This window comes from Euphorbia lathyris, chromosome 7 (assembly GCF_963576675.1).
Source record: "Euphorbia lathyris chromosome 7, ddEupLath1.1, whole genome shotgun sequence".
Taxonomy (NCBI): Eukaryota; Viridiplantae; Streptophyta; class Magnoliopsida; order Malpighiales; family Euphorbiaceae; genus Euphorbia; species Euphorbia lathyris.
In genome coordinates, this window is record NC_088916.1 from 61,368,027 (window position 1) to 61,389,784 (window position 21,758).

The window sequence follows — 21,758 nt, forward strand, 5'->3', positions numbered from 1 at the left end:
TAGTCAGTGGCTAAATGTATGCGACTAAATAACAGGTCGGGAATAAATGACAACATTTTGAAGATATCATAAGCCAAATAATGTAAAAGACTAGTTTATATTCAATAACAAAAATCAGCATTTTGTTGATTGTTTTTCTATATGACCATACAAGTGAATTCAACAATATAACAATCATTCTGAAGTCTGACAAAAATTACATTATTTTGGTTTTTGGGTTAAGAAAAACATTCCCCAAAGCAAGTGCACATGGAAAAGTCCTATTCTTGGATTATTCCGATTAAGTTGTATATATCACCATTTTTCTTCATCTCAAATGAATAAAAAAACCAAAAGAACAAGATCTAACAAAATAAATAACAAAAAAACCAAAAGAACAAGATCTAACAAAATAAATAACAAGCAAACAACTTTCAGATATAAAAGAATACGTAAAATATGAAAAACAACTAAGACAGCCAAATTTGAAAAATGAACAACATAATTAAATCTAAAAATCTCTTCTATCTCCAAGCAACGTGACCTAGAATAACACTGCTCAATTTTTATTTTCTCTTATAGAAGTAATCGTCATCATGTTAGGTATTCCTGAAAACATACTCCTTAATTGGTAAAATTACAATGTTCATTTTAAATACTAAGCTCATAGCTTGTGGCTTTCAAGCATGACAATTTTGTCCAATAAATGTTATATTTTAAGAAAAACAAAACAAAACTTTACTGCCGATGGTCAAAAAAGAACTCAATTTCTCTAGCTGGTATGGCCACTTCATATGGGTATTCTTCCACTGCATCTTAGAGTAAATTCTTCTTCACCTTTGAACAATTTTTCATGAGATTTTTTTTCTTTCATAAATCATATATTTAAGTGGATAGAACAGCTGAATTCTGTTGTGCCTCTTCTCTTTGCAAGCTTTCATAATATCTGACAAGAACTTGCCAACCACCGGGGCACATAAAACCGTCTGGGGGGTTTTCACCAGTTCTTGCAAAAGTCCGCATCTGAAACAAGGCAAACAGTATAATCCAAAAATCAACTTTATTCAAAATAATGGTTCTGTTTCCAATCATGTATGGCTCTCTAAGTTAACAACTTCAAACAAGCTGAACACTTAATGTCGTCGTAAAAATAAAAAGGGAAAATAACCTAACCTCCCTTCCAATAATATCACCTTAAGCCTTGACCAAAAGGAACACATTATTGGCCATTATAAAAAAAAAAAAATCCAGCGCAAAAGAGCTTGCTCTGACAGTATGGTGCATAAGAGGTTCTTCGTATAGATTGTTATCTTCTTTAACAAAATTAATTTCTCAATGGAAGTTGACTTGGTACAACTGGTTACAATTTAAAATGTATCCCTGTTCTGACCTAAGTTCCAAGACACCAGTTCTGCTACATGAAAATGATTCAATGAACAATTGAATTTAGTGTAACAGATAGCAGGTGTCTTTTAATCATAATTATAACCAAAGGGGTATTCTATGCAATCCATTCCTAGATATTTAAGCAAATTCTAACTCTTCATGATGTTTTTTAGCCTTAATAAGTTGCTTCAGATAAAAGATCCATAAAAAAAATTTGGAGAATCCTATGCTGTGCATACCTTAGTTCCAGAAATGAAGAGGAAATCCTGAGCACGAGATGGATCAAAAAATGCCATCTGTTTTGCCACATTGTCATATGCTGCCACCTGCACAACAGAATGACACGAGATTATTCCAGGACTAATACGTGATGGAACAGTAAAAGAAGGAGAATCATGCAAATCTTAAAGATAAAAACAATGCAAATCCCCCTTGTGCCAAGACATATAACAGCTCTTTGAGGTTTATGTGAACAAGGCAATCAAAGTAAATGAGAATTGTAAAGATGCCATCTCAAGTGATAGATCTATCTTGTAGCTTCGTCACTAACGGCATCTGCTTTGCTATACATTGTTTGGAAACCATTTGCTTCTGTTTTGGCCTCAAAGTGTTCGGGTTAATTATCCTCATCTGCCTAGTCCAATTAGCAATACTTAAGTAGGTTTCAGCCAAGCTAACAATAGTATTCTGTATGTACCATCTTGAACAACATTCTGTCCTTTCTTCCAACATTTAAAGACACTGCCATTCTAGTCAATCTCAAGAGACGCTACTAATGCTCTTGTATCATGTAACATTACTAAGGAAAATATGTCAATAACAGATAATCTACCAAATCCACAAAAATGGTAGGTAGAATTTGAAACAAATGCAGATCATCTGTGGAATGGTAATTCCACAAATTCAAGAACTGATCAAGTAACTATGGATAGTTTAGCTTCCTAAATTCAGTGTCTGCGCCATTCTAGAGACGATAGTAGTAATGCACTATAATTAGATAGGTTTTGTGATGGATTTCATATTTATTCTGAACCCTAATAAAGTGTCTAGAGGGTTAGAAGAGAACAAAAATATCAATAGTTGAGGCTAAAAAAGTTATAGCTCCTACCCTGAATGGCAAGATATTCAACTTCTCCAAGCCAGGAGCCATGCTTAGGACCTTCTTTCCATGATCAGGGTCATATAGATCTCTTTTGTCTGTAGGATGCCCCATACCAGCAGGATCACGACCTACTATGTAAAAATTAGCACCTGCATTTATCCGTGCCTTTGCATGCCACTGTACTTCAGTTGGACCTGCATAATGCATAGGTGATGGGAAAATAGCAACAATGGTAGTTGCAGGGTCAAGAACACCATCTTCCAGGACCTGTTTTTTAAAACAAATTCATAAATATCCCTCATATAGAAAATAGACCAATTTATTTGAAAAAAAAAACAAAGATAACACAGAACTCTTCGAATGTGAAAAGACTTAGTTGTGTTGTGGCTAGCTAACCAATTTCCATCAAAAGTTTTTAGTAAGGGAAATTGAAGAGATCACCTTGCTATGTTGTTCCATGCGGACATCCAAAGGCACATCATCGGCCTTTGTGAAACCTCCCAAAGGATGAAGTAATAGAATTGGATTCTTGTACCCCATTTCTAGAAGTCGCCTGCGTGTATCATTCATTAATAATGCATGCCCATTGTGCACAGGGTTTCTCAACTGAAATGCGAAAACTGCATCAGCTTGACGGCTATCAAATTCCTTCCGAAGTTGTTTGGGAGAGAGCCGGTAATTATCAAGCCCATCATCATATTTGATAGGCTTTAATACTTCTAAATCTCCACCAATGAGCCAATTTCCAGCCGGTGTGATGTACTCCTCAACGTAGGGCAATCCTGGTGCTGTTGTACCCCATGTTCTTGCTATTCTTTCCTCTTTATTATGTTTGTATATCTCAATACTGCAATTAGAGGAAAACTTAAAACATATTAGCTGCTAAAGAAAATAAATAAAAATTCATACAATTTAGGGCGTATCTATGTGGCATGGAAATGGAAACGAAAAAGGTCACGATATTTCTAAAAAACATAGGAAAGAGAAACGTGTAAATATTAAAAATATATGGACATATTTATAAATATTAAAAGTATAATAATAATAAAATTGGTATTTATACTCTACAGATGATTACAACAGTGAGCCAAAAATAGAAATAATTAGAAATTTTAGAATAGAAACTATCATCAATTAAGAAGTTCTAGCTAAAGAGGAAGTTTCAATTAGCTAGAATCATAGTTGGAATTGGATTGTGTTTGACGGCACAGTTTCCCAAACCAGAAACGCATTTTCTATTTACAGAAACACGCACGGAAACGTGTCGTACTGGTGTCTGGGAGTTTCCGTTCCCGAAACAGACACGAAATACGGAAACACTACTAAAGAGGAGTTTCTGTTCAACACAGGGGCACGTTAACCACAAGGGAAGAGTCCAATTTTTATCTTAAAAGATAATGCAACGAGATCATCTAATGAAGAAAAACTACAATAAAATATCTTCTTTTCAGAAACAAGATCAGTATTGAGGAATGTAGAATGGAACCTAAACACAATTATTAGATCTTGCTAGATTCCTATAAATGCTCAATTGGGAAAAGGTTGATCTGCATAACCAAGAGTGAGTGCACAGTTCTACAGCATTAAAGTCAACAAAGTGGCAATCCATTTCGAAAAGGTTGCCCTTGCATTAACTAACAAATTATCAGCTTAGTTGAGATGACATCAACTGGGTAATATCCATCTTTAGGTTGAAACGGTTTGTATGATTCCCCAAATGCATAGTTATTAAAGGCGCAAGGCGCAAGGGGGGTCCTGGAGCCTTGGCGCAAGGCGCACACAAAAAAAATATCATAAATTCATAATACTAGTCACAAATAATCACAAATGGTCAAATAACAATAATAAAACCATAAAATGCGTGAGTTAAGTTCTAGTTAACTACTAAGGCATGAGTTAACTGTTGCGATATGTGGAGTAAAAACTGTCGATCTTTGTCTATCCATGCTTTTCTTTTATTTTCTGAACTTAAAAAACCCTAAAATACCCTCAAAACCCTAAATACCCTCAACCCTAAAATACCCTAAGGTAGCTGAGGCGCGCCAAGGCGCGCGCCTTGTGCCTGGCTTAAGGCGCACTAAGGCGCGCGCCTGACTGACCGCGCCTGCCTTTGGGCTCCAGAGGCGCTAAGGCTGGAGCCTTAGCCGAGGCAGGCGCGCCTTTAATAACTATGCCCAAATGTATTAAAGAGGTCCATCTTTTTTTGTTAGATTCAAGTGACTAGAGTATTTGCAGAAAGTACTTACGAAGTTGATTATAATTTATACGCCTCAACCAACTAGGGGATCATTTCAACTAAAATATGCAAAGATAATGCCAAATTCAACTGAATATAGATAAATCTAAGAAAAGAATAAGATTCTAATCTATATGCATTCCATAATGAATAAACTAAGCATGTAAAAGACGGATAGATGAGGCAAATAACCTTCGAAGAGTGCCAACCAAATCTCCATCCGGAGCAACCAACGCAACATCCTTAGAAGACCCAATTCTCTCCTTAGTTTCATCATCAATCGCCAAAACAATAGGAAGAGACATGTTTACAAATTTCCCATCCTCCATCTTTAAAGAATTGAAATGCAAACTCTGTAAATACTCATTTTCTCTCATAAACCCTTTCAATGGACTAGCCCATCCCTCACTAACCACATGTACCCACTCTAAATCAATCTTAGTAAGATTAACCTTAGGCATTGATGCAGCCTCAAAAGCTTTAGCTCCCCTCAGGCTCTCCGGCACAACCAGATCTACCACAGCTCCGCCATCCGGATCGATTAGCGAGCTCTTAATAGAGGGAACCGATTGCATTCTGGGTTTGTTAGAGACGAAATTGATTAAGGGATTGGAGTGGTAAATAGGTTTCGGACGAATTCTGGAGGTGAATTTGGTTGTGGAATGAGTATGGAGATTGAGGGAATGGTAGGGAGTGAAGTGGAGTCTGATAGTTAGAGACATGATGGTTGATTAGAGAAAGGGGAAGAAGGAGAAGGAAGAGTAATGAGAAGAGATCCGAGTAAATTGGGAAAGACTATATTTGGGGAATGCATTGTGAAGAGTAGGAGGGAGATGGAGATTCACACGTTTGCTCTCTCCTACCCTTTGTTCAAGCTTGTGGACGGAAGTTGGCTGCTTGTCTGCGTTTTTCGTTGGGACCAAAACCAAACCTTTCTTTTTCTTTCTTTCTTTCAAAAGGAGTGGGCCAAAATTTCACGACTCTTTTTTTTTTATTAAGAATAAAGTTCAAGGTAGGTGTTGAATGAGAGCAAAGTCTCTTGCCATCAACACACTCATTTTGACCTAAACTTTGCAAATTCAATCCTTACTAAATAGGGATAACAACTATTAGTGTATCCATCAATATCGAGTTGCCTTTTAATCTTTCTTTGGTTAGAGGTAAGAATAACAACACGTTAAAGAGAAATTGGAGTATAACAACCCCGTTTTGATGCTTAAGTTAGTAAAAGTTCAAAAATGGTTGAAAATAATTAAAGTATTGATAATATTGTGTTCACGTAGCTCCTCTAGGCCATATACTTTTTCCGTTTATAATGGCTCCCAATGGCAACGTTTGTCATTTTAGGAATGCGTCCTAACGGACATGTGTCAGCCTTCGGTTGGTTCTATCCAGCTCAAACTGTGACGTCATCAGGTGGTGCATGTTATCGTTGTAATTTATAGCATTTTCGGTACTTAATTAATACGTTTTTAGTAATATTTTGATAAGTTTTCATAATGGTTTTTGTATATTTTCTTCATATTATGTATCTAAGTCATTTTGTGTGTTTTCAGACACTTTCGTAAGGTTTTCGGCACAAATAACCAAAGTCGGGCTTAAGGCGAGAACTTGGCAGTAAAATGGAGTAAAAAAGAATTTTTAGTGATTTTCCGCATGCATCTTGCCGAGATGCACAAGCATCTCGTCGAAATGGAGCTGTTAGTTATAAAGTCTCTTTGTTCACATTGAGGGCAGATTTGACACATTTTCGTATTTTCATCGTATCTCCCTCCTAAAAACTCGGATTGAGGCGATTCAAAATGCGTTGGAAAGCTACGAAAAAGATGTACAAATGACTAAGAATAATCATCTCCAAATTCGAAGTGTAACAGGCTCAAAAAAATTATCCTAAGTTGATGAACATGTTGAAGCCTAGGATTCCTTTCCCACCTTTACACATTTCAACTCCTAAATTGTCAAAGTCTTCCACCACCCTCTTTAAAAGTTGAATTCAGAAGATTAGGAAGTTGGAGGCTATAAGGAGACTTGATCTTTGGAAGCATATGTGTCATTTTACTATAAAATGAGACATTGGGAGCCATTTGAAGACACACCAAGCTTAGATTAAATTTCTCCCTCTATAATGTTATTTTGCTGATTCTTCTCTTTAAGAACCAGTTGTTTGTGTTGTTGTTATTGTTCTCAAAGTGTTGTTTGTGCAAAAGTTCATCCAATAAAAGTAAGTTTTAAGTTACCGAAAAAGTTCATTCGGCAATCGTCATTACGGTTTCTTCTAAACTTCAATATCTTTTATTACTATGAACTCTATTATCTATTTTTCTAAGGTAAGTTTTAATCTAATCATGGGCTAAAACCCCCTTAACTAAGGCTAAAAACGGATCTTAATCTTAATTATGTAGTAATTACGTTTAACCTATTTAAGCTATGTTTATCCTTTTTTAGAACTAACTTATGATTCTTAATGCTTGTAGGAGATGGACCAAATTCCTACTTCAATATAATTAATCGTTTATATTGATCGTGATTAAATTGATTAATCGAAATTCATAAGTTTGACCTAATAACCATTTAGTGTGTTTTATTGGTTTTCCAAGGTTTTTCATGAATCTTATTATAAAGCTTAGATTTATTACTTAAGTCGGACCAAGGGGAAGTAATAAATCGAAGGTTTGGAACTAAGAAAACTTAATTCTTCTTTGTATTAATTATTTTAGGCGGCCAAGGTAAAGTAATTAGTCGAAAGTTTAGAACTAATTACTCAAACGATTTTTCTTGAATCTTAAGTAATCACTTGAGCCGGACTAAGGGAAAGTAATAAATCGAAGGTTTGGAACTAAGAAAACTTAATGCTTCTTTGGATTAATTACTTTAGCCGGACCAAGGTAAAGTAATTAGTCGAAAGTTTAGAACTAATTACTCGAGCGATTTTGCTTGAATCTTAAGTAATCATTTTAGCTGGACCAATGTAAAGTAGGTTAAAAATATTTAGATTAATAAAACTTAATGCTTCTCTAGATTAATTACTTTAGTCGGATCAAGGTAAAGTAATTAAGCGAGAGTTTAGAGCTGATCTCGAGAATCTATTAGTTAATAAGAAAAATCGTTATCTTAAAAAGGATAAAACAACTTAAAAAGGTTAAGTGTTATTACCAAGCAAAGAGGTTAAGTGAAGCTAGAAGCCTTAGTTTCTTTCAATATAAGTAATCTCTCACCTAATTTGTATAATTTTCATTTCATTTCTTGCTTAAGTCTTAACTTGGTTGTCAAACAAACTCTACCTTTCGATTCACTACGCCAAAACCCTCTTCAGACGACGGTTAAAAACCGTCGTCTCGTGAGATATAAATCTGTCACAGGGCTCGCTGCCGTCTATTGCACCTTCAAACGACGGTCAGGTTCTGTCATGTTTCGTCATCACACATGACATTAGCCTATTTGCTTAATATCATCTTACCCTTGTTACGATGCAGCTTATTTATTACTGTCGTCACCTTTAATGTCATCACATGACATTCTAACAATTAAAACCGTCAGGTTAGCGTGTGGAAAATTGGCATATTTAATTTGAGATGACAGTTCGTATAATAATTTCTGCCGTTATAGCCTGTTTAGATGGCACAGGTCTTAATCAATCATGTCAAATGATTTTTTTTCATATGACAGATACGTTTATTTTAATGTATTTTTATTGCTGTTTAGATGACATTTTTAAAAATTAAAATGTCACTTTATGCCTTCTTCTTCGTTTGAATTTCTGGTTTTTAATACCTGAATACAGAAACATTCTAAAATATGAAGATGAAATTCTGTATATCAATGGTTTTAATTTTATTGGAGACCAATACTCATAATATATTTACATCTGTGCCTATAACGTCAAATCCATATCTTGAATAACCAATACATTTCTGAATTAAAACACAAAAAAATAACCAATCTTCCATAAGTCAATCCATATCTTGGAGTAATAATTAGGCCTATAATTCTAAAGTTCTTGGTATATGCAAAAGCCAAGCAAGTCATTAATATTATACACATCTCTAAACTCAGTAGTAATTACGTGACCATTCCCCTTTCACGGCCTTTCACTTACCACAATCATATCACTATAAATATATGCATCATAAACGTTCAGAATCCATACCTTCAAGAACCAGAAAACTTACCCTGTAACAATGGATCCCATTGTTGAAACTCCACAAGAGATAATTGCTGACTTGGAGGAATTGTACATGGAGAACCCAGAGTGGCTTCTGGCCATAGATGGTACGTAATGTCAATCCATAGTTGTTCTGTACTCTTCCTGGTTTCTTCTGTGTATTTCTAATGTCTCTTCTTGGATGATAACGTACAGGTCCTCTCAATGGTAACTTCTTCAAATGGTCAATCAGAATGAAAGGCCCCCAATACACCCCATATGAAAGGGGTGTATTTGAAATCAAAGTCAGCTACCCTCCGGATTTCCCAGACAGTCATGCAAGAGTAAATATTAACTTAGATCAGTAAGATATAATCACCTACATGAAACATACACTAATAAATCTCTCCTTTTATTCTCAATTTTGCTTCTGGAATAGGATATATCATCCCAACGTGGCTCCTCAGGGGTTGATTCAACTTTCTCGTATCCTTAATAACCATCGCTTTTCCACTGCCATGGTATAATGCAACCATTTATCTATTTCATTTGATAAATATACAACATCATATTTTTGTTCTAATTATTCTATGCATTTTGTAGTGTCTGTGGCACCTATATGATCTACTTCTACAGCCCCACATTGAGGAGCCATATCCTGGGCAAGAAGCAGTTGCTGAGCAATATCGCAGCAACAGGGAAGAGTATGAGGGGCTCGCCCGGATATGGACTGAGGAGTATGCAAAGTGGATATGAGGGTGTCCAAATCTCCTAAACTGTCTTGAGTGAGGGAAAGGAGAATCGAAAGGCAATGTGAGCTCCAAATGTGGTTCTCATTCCAATTCGAAATTTCCTTTCTCCACTCAAAATAGTTAAAGAGATTTGGACCTTTAATTCCCCCCCCCCCTTTTGTAATATAACGTAGAGCTTTGTGCTCCTAAACTGACCCTTTTTCTCCTTCCACTTGGGTTGTACTCGTTGTACTCTGAACTTGGTAATGAAGGTTATGATGCTGTCACCACAAGGGACTCTATTTGTGCTGAATATGAAGGGTGTTCAAATCTCCTAAGCGGTCCTAACTAAGTGAGAGGAGAATCGAAAGGCAATGTGAGCTCCAAATGTGGTTCTCATTCCAATTCCAAATTTCCTTTCACTAGTCAGAACAGCTAAGGAGCTTTGGACCATCAATTACAACCAAAAGGCAACACTCATTCCCCCCCCCTTTGTAATATAACGTAGAGCTTCGCTATTCAGTTTGTATGTATGTGCAAGTAGACTAAACTGACCCTTTTACAATGCTCCTTCCACTTGGGTTGTACTCGTGGTACTCTGAACTTGGTAATGAGGTTTATGATGCTGTCAAAATAAGGGACTCTGTTTGTGCTGAATGTATCATAAACCTATCACCATGTTTAATGTTGTTGTTACGATATCAAACCGAGTGGAAAGGAACATAGTAAGAGTATGGCCAATGCACATACATAACCCTTTATATAGAGCTTGTTATTCAGTTCGTATGTATATGTATATTCTATCTAATCAAAATACATCTTATCATTTGCAAGTCATATCAGTACATGAAATTAGCCTAAATTTACCCTTTAATACATGCTTCATACATGTTTCATAAACGAATTGCATTCAGAATCCTTACTTATCATCATAAGTCATGTTCAAATAAAAATGAGTCAGTTGAGTTCATAACATTTTCAGCTTTAAGAGTATGTGTAACATGCTATAACAAGTAGACAACTTATTCAAGTAGACATATGTATATTCAAGTGAACATGCTATAATAAGTAGACAACTTATTCATGCATGTCCATTCCTTACTTATTCAAGATAACTTATTCCTTACTTATCATCATAGGTCATGTTCAAATAAAAAGGAGTATGGTGATATATCTTATCATTTGCAAGCCATATCAGTACATGCAATTATCTTAAATTTACCCTTTAATACATGCTTCATACATGCTCAATGACCCTTTTACAATGTTCCTCTAATACTTGATGCATGATTAAGGTATATTGTAAACGAATTGCATTCAAAATCCTTACTTATCATCATAGGTCATGTTCAAATAAAAATGAGTCAGTTGAGTTCATAATATTTTCAGCTTTAAGAGTATGCCTAACATACTATAACAAGTAGAAAACTCATTCAAGTAGACATATGTATATTCAAGTGAACATGCTATAACAAGTAGACAACTTATTCGTGCATGTCTATTCCTTACTTATTCAAGACAACTTATTCCTTACTTATCATCATAGGTCATGTTCAAATAAAAAGGAGTATGGTGATATATCTTATCATTTGCAAGCCATATCAGTACATGCAATTAGCCTAAATTTACCCTTTAATACATGCTTCATACATGCTCAATCCTTTTACAATGTTCCTCTAATACTTGATGCATGATTAATAAGCTACATGCCCAAATGAACAATCGTACACATACTCATACAGAACATCAAACATAAACATCAACAGAACATCAAACATAAACATGTGTCATACACATACACATACTCAATCACTTCTAGCAGTATAACTCATAGGTGTAAGAGTATTGCCAATCACAATGAACATTCAAAGCTTTAAAGTATGCCTAATCAGCCACATGCTTAATGATCATTCATACATAAACTCTATGAGTCCTAGCTTCCTAAACAATTATATCTAACCAATCAGTTCATACCAATCATTTCATCATCACCCACAACATCATACATATACATAATCGTTCAGTTCAAACCCACATAACAATATATATACTAAATCAGGCTAGTTTCCTAAATCAATGAGTTCTAGGTTCCTAAACAGTACATCAAACATACTCAATCACTTCTAAAGACATGACCAATCAGTTCAAACCAATATAACACTAATATATATTCATTAAGTTAAAGAAATCTTCCTGTATGCTAAAGGCATGAACCGATTGACAATCTCTTCAGTCAGCCTTCCCATGTACTAAAGCATTCTTACTATCCCTGCAAATATTGTGTTCAAATAAAAAGGAATCAGATGAGTTCTACCATCTACTGTATCAAGCACTGTCTTGCCCTAGATTAAAAAAGATAAAGACCCAAGCTTTTCAACAGTGAATCTAAATACAATAAAATCAGTGTAGCTAAGCGAGAGATCTAAACCTTTCAATGATAGGTCTGAAAATCACAAGATCCTTATACCAGCTGCTGAAATTGACATACACAAAAGTAAATCGGATGAGAAAAAGATAGAGTAAGGAACAATGATACTCTAATACATCTAGGAACGAAGAAAATATAGCTTACCAATACTGTGTTTCGATCTCACCCAGTGATTGCATGTTCAAATCAACCATGGAGATAAAGAGAGATGAGAGGGATGAGAGGGATGAAGCTCTTGCGTAACCTAAACTGGGGTTTCGGATTAAGAGAGGGTTTATATATCAGCTGAAATTTCAGTCAAACGATATAGAGCGCCTAAAATTTGGTATGGCCGCGTAAGTGAAATTTCATTTGCCGCTTTTTTGTTTTCGGCATACAATGACATTCATTTATTAGAGGTGTCATCTGTTGAGTGCATCAAATTTAACGAAAACACATGTTTTCTTTGGATGACAGGATTTTGTAATCGTAATGTCATATGAGAATCGAGCGCATTTTTTATTTCGCCTTCAGATGACATACAGTTAAAATACTGTCACGAAAAATATTTAGACGACACGAAAACAAATATCTGTCATGTATCTTGTGTCATGTGAAAGGGAAAATGGCATAGTGATTGTTTAAATAATAGATAGTAAGCAAAAAAAAATACTTATAATCACCATCCTCGTGGAAACGATACTCTACTTTCACTTTATTACTTGATACATGATTAAGGTACATTTGCCTTCACATGCACGTATACGTAAAACGCGCATCGATGCACCTTACTATGCAATAGGCATTTTGTCGGTGTCTTGGTTTCATTTGGCATGTGACTTTCGGACCTCTAGGCCTCAAGCGTCGTACATTGTCTCTTGTCTATGTCTTTTATGCAACCGTCTATATGGATCCAATAGTAGCTTCTTCCTAACCATATGGTTGGTGGGATGGATGGTGTGGATTCTTAAACGTAGCTAATGGGTGTCATTCGTATTTTAGGGGAATGTTCCCTTTTTCAGATCAAGCGGCTCCTATGAATCCTCCAAATCCGAATAGTGACATTGATCCATATGTCAAAGATGTTTCCATGGAATATTTCTTAGGGTATCATATGTCCCTCCCTTCAGCCCTTGTCTAAGCTCTTTAGGGTTCAGACTACCAAAGGAAGGGTGTTTTGTCAACCAAACCTTTAGATGTCATAAGGGACTAAAACGTTATCATATCCTCTTTGGGACGTTTTTATGAAACACGTGTTTCCACGTCATTCTATAAGGGTGGACCTACTAGCCTGGGAACTTGTACCATTACGTCTATGCACGTCACACTAGATGTCAATCACGTCGTTCTCTCTCTTTATATCATTGGTTATGACTCTTCGATTTATGTTCCCCATCATGACCTGCATTAAATGCAGGTGGTTTAATCATCGCCGTCATTTCGAATGCATGAGGCTGCCTATAAATACCTCTGGATTGGTGCTCATATTCTTCTTGCGCTCACTTTCCTTCTCAAACCTCTACTGGATTTTCGTGTTGTTTTCTATTGAACCCCAATTTTGATGAAGTTTTGATTATAACAAAAGTTACAATTAATGAATTAGATCCTTCAAGTAATTAAAATTCAAAATTATTATATGTCTTTATGTACTAACAATTTTGTTTGAGTATTAAAAATTGTACATGGCATATTAGGCAACTTCTAAGCAAAAAGTGCTTTAACAAAATAAAGGCCCACTTATAAGCAAGCCTAAGTCCAGAAGCAAAAGCAAGCCAGTCCAAAGTCAGAATAAGATAATTTCATCGTCTTCCCTAATAGCTTGCCCGTTCTGGATAAAATACAGAGGATAGAAAACTCTACTAATTACCTATCTCTCTATGTTATCACTAAAATGGAAATGCTCAGCCTGCGAAATTAGAAACCATAAAAAGATCATTGGATAAAGCTTCTCAATGGTCAGCGGTCATCTGAAGGTAGAAACAACTAGTTTCCTTATTTGGACGAATAGAAGAGCAGCTAGAAGCTCTAGAGAATAGCAGAGATTGTTTCTTCTCAATAATCTCCTTCTGAATTCAAACATCTAGTTTGAATCTCTGCCTCTGTAAGCCAAACTCAAGAACAAAGACAATCAACCAATGCATACGTGCAAAAAGCTAATACGAGATATATTATACAAACTTAGAAACGGAATAAAAGTTCAAAACGCAACTCAAGTTCACATATGTGTAATTGATTAGAGAGAGATTAGTTCAAACATAGTTCTTATCTGAAGAAATTGTATATTTCGATTGTAAATTAGTAGTCTTTCATTGCTTCGGTTATAAGCAACAAAGAGTGAATTAGTTAAGTGCCGAGTGAAGGAATGTACTTCATTCAGACTTAGGCTATTTTGTAAAAGGTTTGTTCTCTACCTCCAAAAGAGATCACTAGTGGATGAAATCTTGGAATAAGGTATTCCAAGGACTGGACGTATGTAGGAGCCTGAACCAATATAAATCTACTAAGTAATTTCTTTCCTTGCTATTGCGTTTTACTTCTACCAAATATTGCATGCATTGATCTTTTCCTCACATATTAATACTCTGAATATTTTGTGCATAACTTAAACATCATTTGACATAAGCTCTTCAGAGCCTCTGATAAAAGAGTTATCATCTGAGTGGAAATTATCAGAAGCTGAAGCAATCTCAATAGTCTGAAGTGCTGAAATGCTCAATAGACTGAAGTTGCCTCTGATACTGAAAATTACCCTATGTGTTTTATTGACTTGAGTAAGGAAAGTTTTTAAAGACGTAAATTACTCAATAGTTCTATTCACCCCCTATAACTAATTAGCCTTATTAGGGACTGTTTGCACCATAATTTAATCTTTTGGCTTTTAATTATTTTTTATATATTAATTGGCTACGTCTAAGTATATTTTTCCAAAGTTGACATCAGGGGAAACTTGAAGTGAACTTAGGGGAAACTAAGAGCCAATTAATATTTTAACGTGTTTTTGTGAGCCAATTAAAAAGCAGGAAAGTTAGAAGGTGTCAAAAGTAATCCATCGTGAAAGTCAAAATGGAGCAGTTACTCAAGACGTGGGCTGAATGTGGAGAATGTGACTTAGTGGAAAGAGGCAGGAAGTTACCTCCAACGTCTATAAAAGGAAGAAATCACGATGAGAACAGCCCAATCAACCAACTCAATAAACCCAAGCAAAAACTCTAGCAAATTTTCTCTAGACTTCATCATCTTTAGATTTCTCAGTTTATTCCCTTAGTTTCAATTTTCAGATCTAAAGTTCATTCATTTCCCAGTACATTTTTTATTTTATTTGTTGTTCAATCATTTCTGTAATGTCGGTATCGTTTTGATAATCGAATCTTTGGAATTTTACGGTCTCTTTTATTCCATACAATCGTTTTGATAATTAGAAGTTAGAAATTGCACTCAATTTCATTCCATAGTTTGATAATACTATAATTATCTGGCACGCCCGCAATTTCCCACAAAAGAGCCAAACAAAAATTGGCACGCTCGGTGGGACTCAATCACAATGCCGCCGAATAAAAGTGATAAGAGCAACAAAGATCCCGTAGTTGCAAGTTCTGAAGAAGAGGAGGTCATGGTAACAAGCAATGTTCCACGAATGGTGGGACGAATCGAAGGGGAAAAGGTTGCTAGCCCCAGAGGAGAATCATGGATCTCTACAGAGATCCAAAATTCACCATTCTTGGAGGAGCGTTTCAGTTCCATCGAGAAGAATATGGAAGCTCTGCGGAGTGACATGGATTCGAAGATGGATAAAATACTCCAAAAGCTGTCAGAACCAGGGGTAATCAAGAATGGAGAAAACCATGTTCCTCAAGGTTCCCCAGATTCCAATGGGGGACGTGGGGTGTCCGGCGCTGAGAAGTATCAAATTCCACATTTGAGGGATGAAGTTGTCTTATAGAAGGCCGTTAGTTCAGCAAGCCGGGAAAATACTGGTAAGTCACCTGTTTCTCAATATTTTGGAAACACTAATCCTACCTCCCATACAGCTTCATATCATGAGGAGGCAGGAGGCCACCATATCACTGGGGACATGGGGGGCAACTATAGAGGCAATGGAAGGAACACTGGATTTCTTCATATGCCTTACGGTCACCATCAGAATGGCATGCCTCAACAAGTTCCAGCATTCAATATGGAGGCTGTGAGAGAAGTTGTTCAAGAGCTGTATGGGCCTGGCCTTCGTCAAGTTGGCCGCCCTGAGTTCCACAAGCCTTACCCTCATGCGATTGACATGGAGAATCCTTACCCAAGGGGGTACAGAGTACCTGACTTCTCCCTATTCTCTGGGGAAGATGGGTTGTCAACTTTGAAGCATGTAGCAAGGTTCACGATCCAGTGTGGAGAACTTGCCAACTACCCTAACTTCAACCATCTCAAGTTGAGGCTCTTCCCAAATTCTCTGATGGGACCAGCCTTCACTTGGTATGCTACTCTCCCTAGAGACTCCATCTATGGTTGGCAAGATATGGAGAGGCAATTTCACACTCAATTCTTCCGAGCAGAGCCAGAAGTGTGTGTTGCAGAACTTTCTAGGCTTACTCAGAAGGGAGGTGAAAGAGCAGACCAGTTCATTGCTCGTTTCAAAAAGATGAGGAACAGATGCAATATCTATCTCCCAGAGGTGGAGTACGTGAAGATGGCCCAGAGAGGATTTGACATTGAGTTGAGGAAGAAGTTCCAAGGAATGGAGTTCAGAGACTTTTATGAGTTAGCTGCCAAAGTGACAGAGTATGAAGATCTGTTGAGGGAAGAGAGTCACAGAAAGAAGAGTGCCATGGGAACTTATTGCCAAGAAATATACCACGAGGTTGCAGTGGCAGATCTTAAAAGTACAGGGACTCGTGTTTGCCCCTTACTCTAGTCCACCGGAGGACATGATGCAGCAAAGAAATCTTTCAACGATAAACCTCCGCAATTCAGCTTTGATGTGTCCAAGAGTGATGCTCTCTTTGACTTTCTCCGAAATGAGAAGTTTATTACTTTGCCTGCAGGTCATAAAATGCCAACAAAAGAAGAAACCAAAGGGAGGACATATTGCAAGTATCATGATTCCTGGAATCATGCAACCAACAATTGTTGGGACTTCAAGAATGCAGTTCACGAAAGAATCAACAAGGGAATTCTTAAGTTCCCAGAGAAGAAATAAGCAATGTTGGTTGATGAAGATCCTTTTCCACCGGTGGTGACTATGAACATGGTGGTAGTAGATATGCGAGATGTCCTCAATAGGAAGAAAGAAGACCTTCGTTTGAGACTTACAGAGTCCAAAAAGGAGAAAGGCAGAAGTTACCATACTTGGATCCCTAAGGAGTATCTCAGAGGTCCTGATGAACTTCAGGCTAACATCAAGGAGCAAGGGGGCAGAAGTAAAAAATTTGAGTAGAAGTGAAAAGCATCGGAGGGAATCACTATGAAAGAAGGGTTCAGACTGAGAGGAATCAAAAACCTCTAAAAAGTGAATTTCACCGAGAGAAGTATTCCCCAACTGCCAATCAGAGGAGACCTCGTTTTGTGGTGCCTCAAGCAGAAACTTCTGGTAAGTGGCGCGTGGTGCGCCATAAAAAGTTCCCCCAACCTCTTACAAGAACACAGAAGAGAAGGATGCAACGTAAGAGGGCAGCTGTTGAAAGACACCATGATGAGAAAGAGGAAGTAGGGGAATCGGCAGAAAAAAGAAGAAGTGAAAGCTAGTGAACCAGAACCAATAGTTTCAGAGGAGGAGCCAGAGGAGGAGCTAGAGGAGGAGCCAGAGGAAATCATTCAAAATGTGCGAATAGGTGACATGGTGATACCGATCAGGTGTGCAACGGCATCAGTGACATTGCCAGCTGATTTTCTAGGAAATTCAAGGGATCGTCATGCTGAATAGGAGAATAGTTCACCTATTCCTGAGAAGAGAGATTCATTCACCAGTGGGGTCTCAATTCAATCGAGTGGCCCGGGAGAACCAAAAAGAGTGGTTTTTGAGAAACCTGCAGATAGCATGACCAAACATATCAGGCCTCTTTACATTAAGGCACATCTGAATGGCAAGCCAGTATCAAAAGTGCTGATCGATAATGGCTCTGCAGTGAATATCATGCCATTTAGGATGATGAAGACCTTAGGGAAGTCGATAGAAGATCTAATTGCCACAGAGGTTATGGTGTCAGCTTTCACAGGGGAAACCACCAAAACCTTAGGAGTTCTGCCAGTAGATATTACTGTGGGAAGCAACACATCTATGGCAGCATTCTTCGTTGTTGATTCAACAGCAAGCTATCAAATCTTTTTAGGGAGAGACTGGATTCATGCCAATTGGTGTGTACCGTCCTCACTCCATCAATTCTTGCTTTTTTGGAAAGGAAATGAATAGAAGTTGTCTGGGCAGATGGGAAACCATTTACAACTCAAGCTGATTCCATGGAGGCGAGGTACTATGATGGAGCTGTGGGTCCAATAGAGTTCATAGGTGAAAGCAAGAGAGGAGGACCCAAAAGTATCACTTGGAAGAAGCAATGTCAGAACAAAGGGAAAGTTATCCTCCAACCATCAGCCATCGTTCCATCCAAAGCTTGGGGAGCGTTGGGAGAACCGATTATCGAAGAAATCGATGATTAGTAAGCATAATAAGAAAGAAATGGCAGTAGCTGCCGCTGCCATACAAAAAGCCCAAGTGCAGTAGGTGTTGGAGGAATTACAGAAGGAAGAAGGTCTGGAGGCTCTAGGTGCTGAAGTAATCTATGAAGAAGAGCCTTTGGAAGAAGAAAGTGAAAACGTCATCCAGATAGATGAATTGAAACCAGCTCCTTCACCACTAGAGGATGACAAATCATTGGCCAGAGATCCATTGGAGGAAGTGAACTTGGGAACTTCTGAGAACCCAAGATATACATACATCAGTAGTCTTTTGGATCCACACATCAAAGAGAGACTCATTGCATTATTGCAAGAGTACAGGGATTGCTTTGCATGGGAGTATCAAGAGATGCCTGGACTCAGTAGAAAGTTGGTGGAGCATCGTCTTCCAATGAAGCCATGTTGGGGTTTAGTGTCCTATAGACAATTGTTCTAGGATACAAACTTAATATAAATGAATTGTTCTTTATATCATTTGTTTTAATGAGATATATGTTTTATAACTATATAAAGGCAATCCCTTTTAAGCACTAAATAAAGTCTAATAAAAGGAAATCCGTAAGTTTGTTTAAAGTGATTATAAAGTGTTCATACAAGCATGAAGTGAGACAAAACTTTATAATAAACTAATAAACTTAAAACCACCCCAAGTCAAGTGATATGTTTAGGATTGATATATCACTGTTGAGACTTGCATGTAACAATGTCTTCTATCCGACAGAAAGCTGATCTCACAAGCTTCATATATACAGATATCTGGACAGTTACATGGATCCGATGAAAAGTAGTTCATTAGGATTGGGGATCCGATTTGAGATAACAAGATGGGTAGATTCATCCTTGTCACCTGTTCATCTCATTGGTATTAATAGGTATAACTAATCCTCAGACTCAAAGGAATATTAATTGGTATTCTGGATTACGAAATGTGACGCTTTGACTCTGGTGTAACATGATCCTTAACAGAGATGACTCTGGGGTGTGAACAGTAGACGTTGGGTATCACAGGAAGTGATTGCAGGATCGTTATATATTGGATTGAGCATTTATCACTCCCGATAAATGGGAGATACATCCAAGGATCGCTTGTGGAAGACTCGACTCTATATGTGACTTGACATCATCCATAGTTATAAGATTCAGTTCAAGGATGTAGTTGATAAAGGATCGAATTATACTGTAACTAATACGGAAAGGTTAACGACATAATCAACATGTCTTCTTATAGCTCTGGGGGAATGATTACGGACTTGCTATTCACATACTCTGTACATCATTCCGTTATGCAAAGATTAAATATAATTCTTTGAAAATTAATTTAATAACGTTGCATACGGCTAGAAACAATAAGAACCTAATGGGTCACACATAAGACTTGGAACCTAAAAGAGAGATAGATGTTAATTAATTGATGGAAGCCCAATTGAGCCTAATAAGGCCCATGGACCAAGGGGGGTCGAAATTCATGTAGCTAGATACATGAATGATTAATTTGATTTTGTTAAATCCTAATTAGATTAGGATTATGAATTAAATTAATTAAGAGATAAATAAGTTAGGAGTTTTAATTAGATTATAATACTCCTATTATTATCCAATAAGGTTATTATTATTATCCTTAACATATTAGATATATAGTGAGATAATAATTAGGAATTCTATTCCGAATTGAATTCCTATTCAGTAACCTAATTCTATCTAACTAGGGATTAGATACAAGAGATGATAAATACCCCTCCCCCTTGAGATTTTCGAAATCTAACAAGCTATTCCCCTATTTGAGATTTTCGAAATCTACCTAGTGAAAGAGAGAGAAAATTCGACACCCCTAGTTCGAGGACGAGATTTCTCTACGGCTTCCATTGATCAATTGATTTCATCTATTTCTCTTATCCTTGATCTTGTGTTGATTAGTTAGAGGCAATCTACTTTGGTTGCTATTCAACGGTTGATTCTAAATTAATCTTCCCGTGTTTTATTTCGTGTTTGGGAACTCGGAGAAGAGTTGTGGGCACTTCATTAACAACGGTAGATTGATAATCAAAAGGTAATTCTTCTTATACTTCTTTATATGAAATAACGGTTAACGGATCTTGTGGTTTATGGAAATAGGTTAATTTTTTTTATATTTCCGCTGCTATATCTTAGCCTATTTTTCCAACAGTGGTATCAGAGCCATCGTTAAATCCGTTATTTCATATATGAAAATTTAGAAGTTTTTCAATAGGAGGATAAATAAGTTTTAATTAATTGTTAATTAAAATATGTTATGCGTATGTTCCTAATTATTTTGGTTGATAATCATGATAACGAAATCTATTAGTTTTATAGTTAGATTGATAAAATCAGTTTTATTAATTCTAAAGATAAAACGGAAATCTATAGTAGTTTTTCTTATTTTCTGAAAATCGTTTTAAAACCGTTTTAGAACTGATATATATATATTTAAAATTGTTTTATAAAAAAATAAATAAATACGACAGCAGCCCGAGTCGCGCCTCGCGGCGCGACTGGCCGCTGTCGCGCGGCTGCTGCCCCGCGACAGCAGCCGCGTGCGGCGCCTGGTCGCCCTAGGGCTGCTACCAATCGGCAGCAGCCCACTCTCGAGCCCGGTCCGAGACCCACTTGATTTTAAATTGTTTAAAATCGTTTTGTTATATTTAAATATATATATTTCAGAAATTGATAGTTTTCTGTTTTGATTATCGAATGAAAATTTGTTTAAAAGTTTGTTTTACCAATTTGTAAATCAAAAAGTTAAATGAATTAAAATCAAAATAATTGGGACGTACATAATTAAAGTTTTTTATAGTTATATTAATCTAAAGATTAATATAAAAGATACGAAACTATTAGAAGTAAAATTGGATGAAAGTTAATTGATAAGTTAATGTGATTAACATAAATATTACATAAGATAGTTATGTAATCAACCAATTAAATTTATTTAATTGAGTCTATGCATGTTTGGAGTTATGGACATATTTGGACCCTCTTTTAGTCTTTTGGTATTTTTGAAATAGGGCTTGCGAGTCCTGCCTTTCTACTATCTATTGTAATTTCTCCTCTCATCTAATTCCCTTCAATTCAATTGAAGTTTTCTTTAGTAGTATAGA

At 36.6% G+C, this 21,758-nt stretch overlaps 1 protein-coding gene across 1 annotated transcript; it reads right to left on the bottom strand.

Moving 5' to 3' along the window:
- Positions 1-524: 524 nt before the first annotated feature.
- Positions 525-5,666, bottom strand: LOC136235376 (ATP sulfurylase 2). Its single transcript, XM_066025023.1, has 5 exons — positions 4,896-5,666; positions 2,909-3,314; positions 2,474-2,734; positions 1,605-1,691; positions 525-1,002 (listed from the first exon to the last, which is right to left on the bottom strand). Exons 1-5 carry the CDS (start codon positions 5,423-5,425, stop codon positions 865-867), a joined length of 1,422 nt encoding a protein of 473 aa, XP_065881095.1. The 5' UTR covers positions 5,426-5,666; the 3' UTR covers positions 525-864.
- Between the last annotated feature and the right edge of the window lie 16,092 nt (positions 5,667-21,758).

What these genes read in the sequence shown, in the direction of transcription:
- LOC136235376 (XM_066025023.1), bottom strand. Translation starts at nt 5,425, where the DNA reads ATGTCTCTAACTATCAGACTCCACTTCACTCCCTACCATTCCCTCAAT. An exon ending in TGAATATCTTGCCATTCAGG is followed by an intron (nt 1,692 to 2,473) that starts GTAGGAGCTATA and finishes TCTGTTGTGCAG; the next exon opens with GTGGCAGCATATGACAATGT. An exon ending in TCTTCATTTCTGGAACTAAG is followed by an intron (nt 1,003 to 1,604) that starts GTATGCACAGCA and finishes GCCTTGTTTCAG; the next exon opens with ATGCGGACTTTTGCAAGAAC.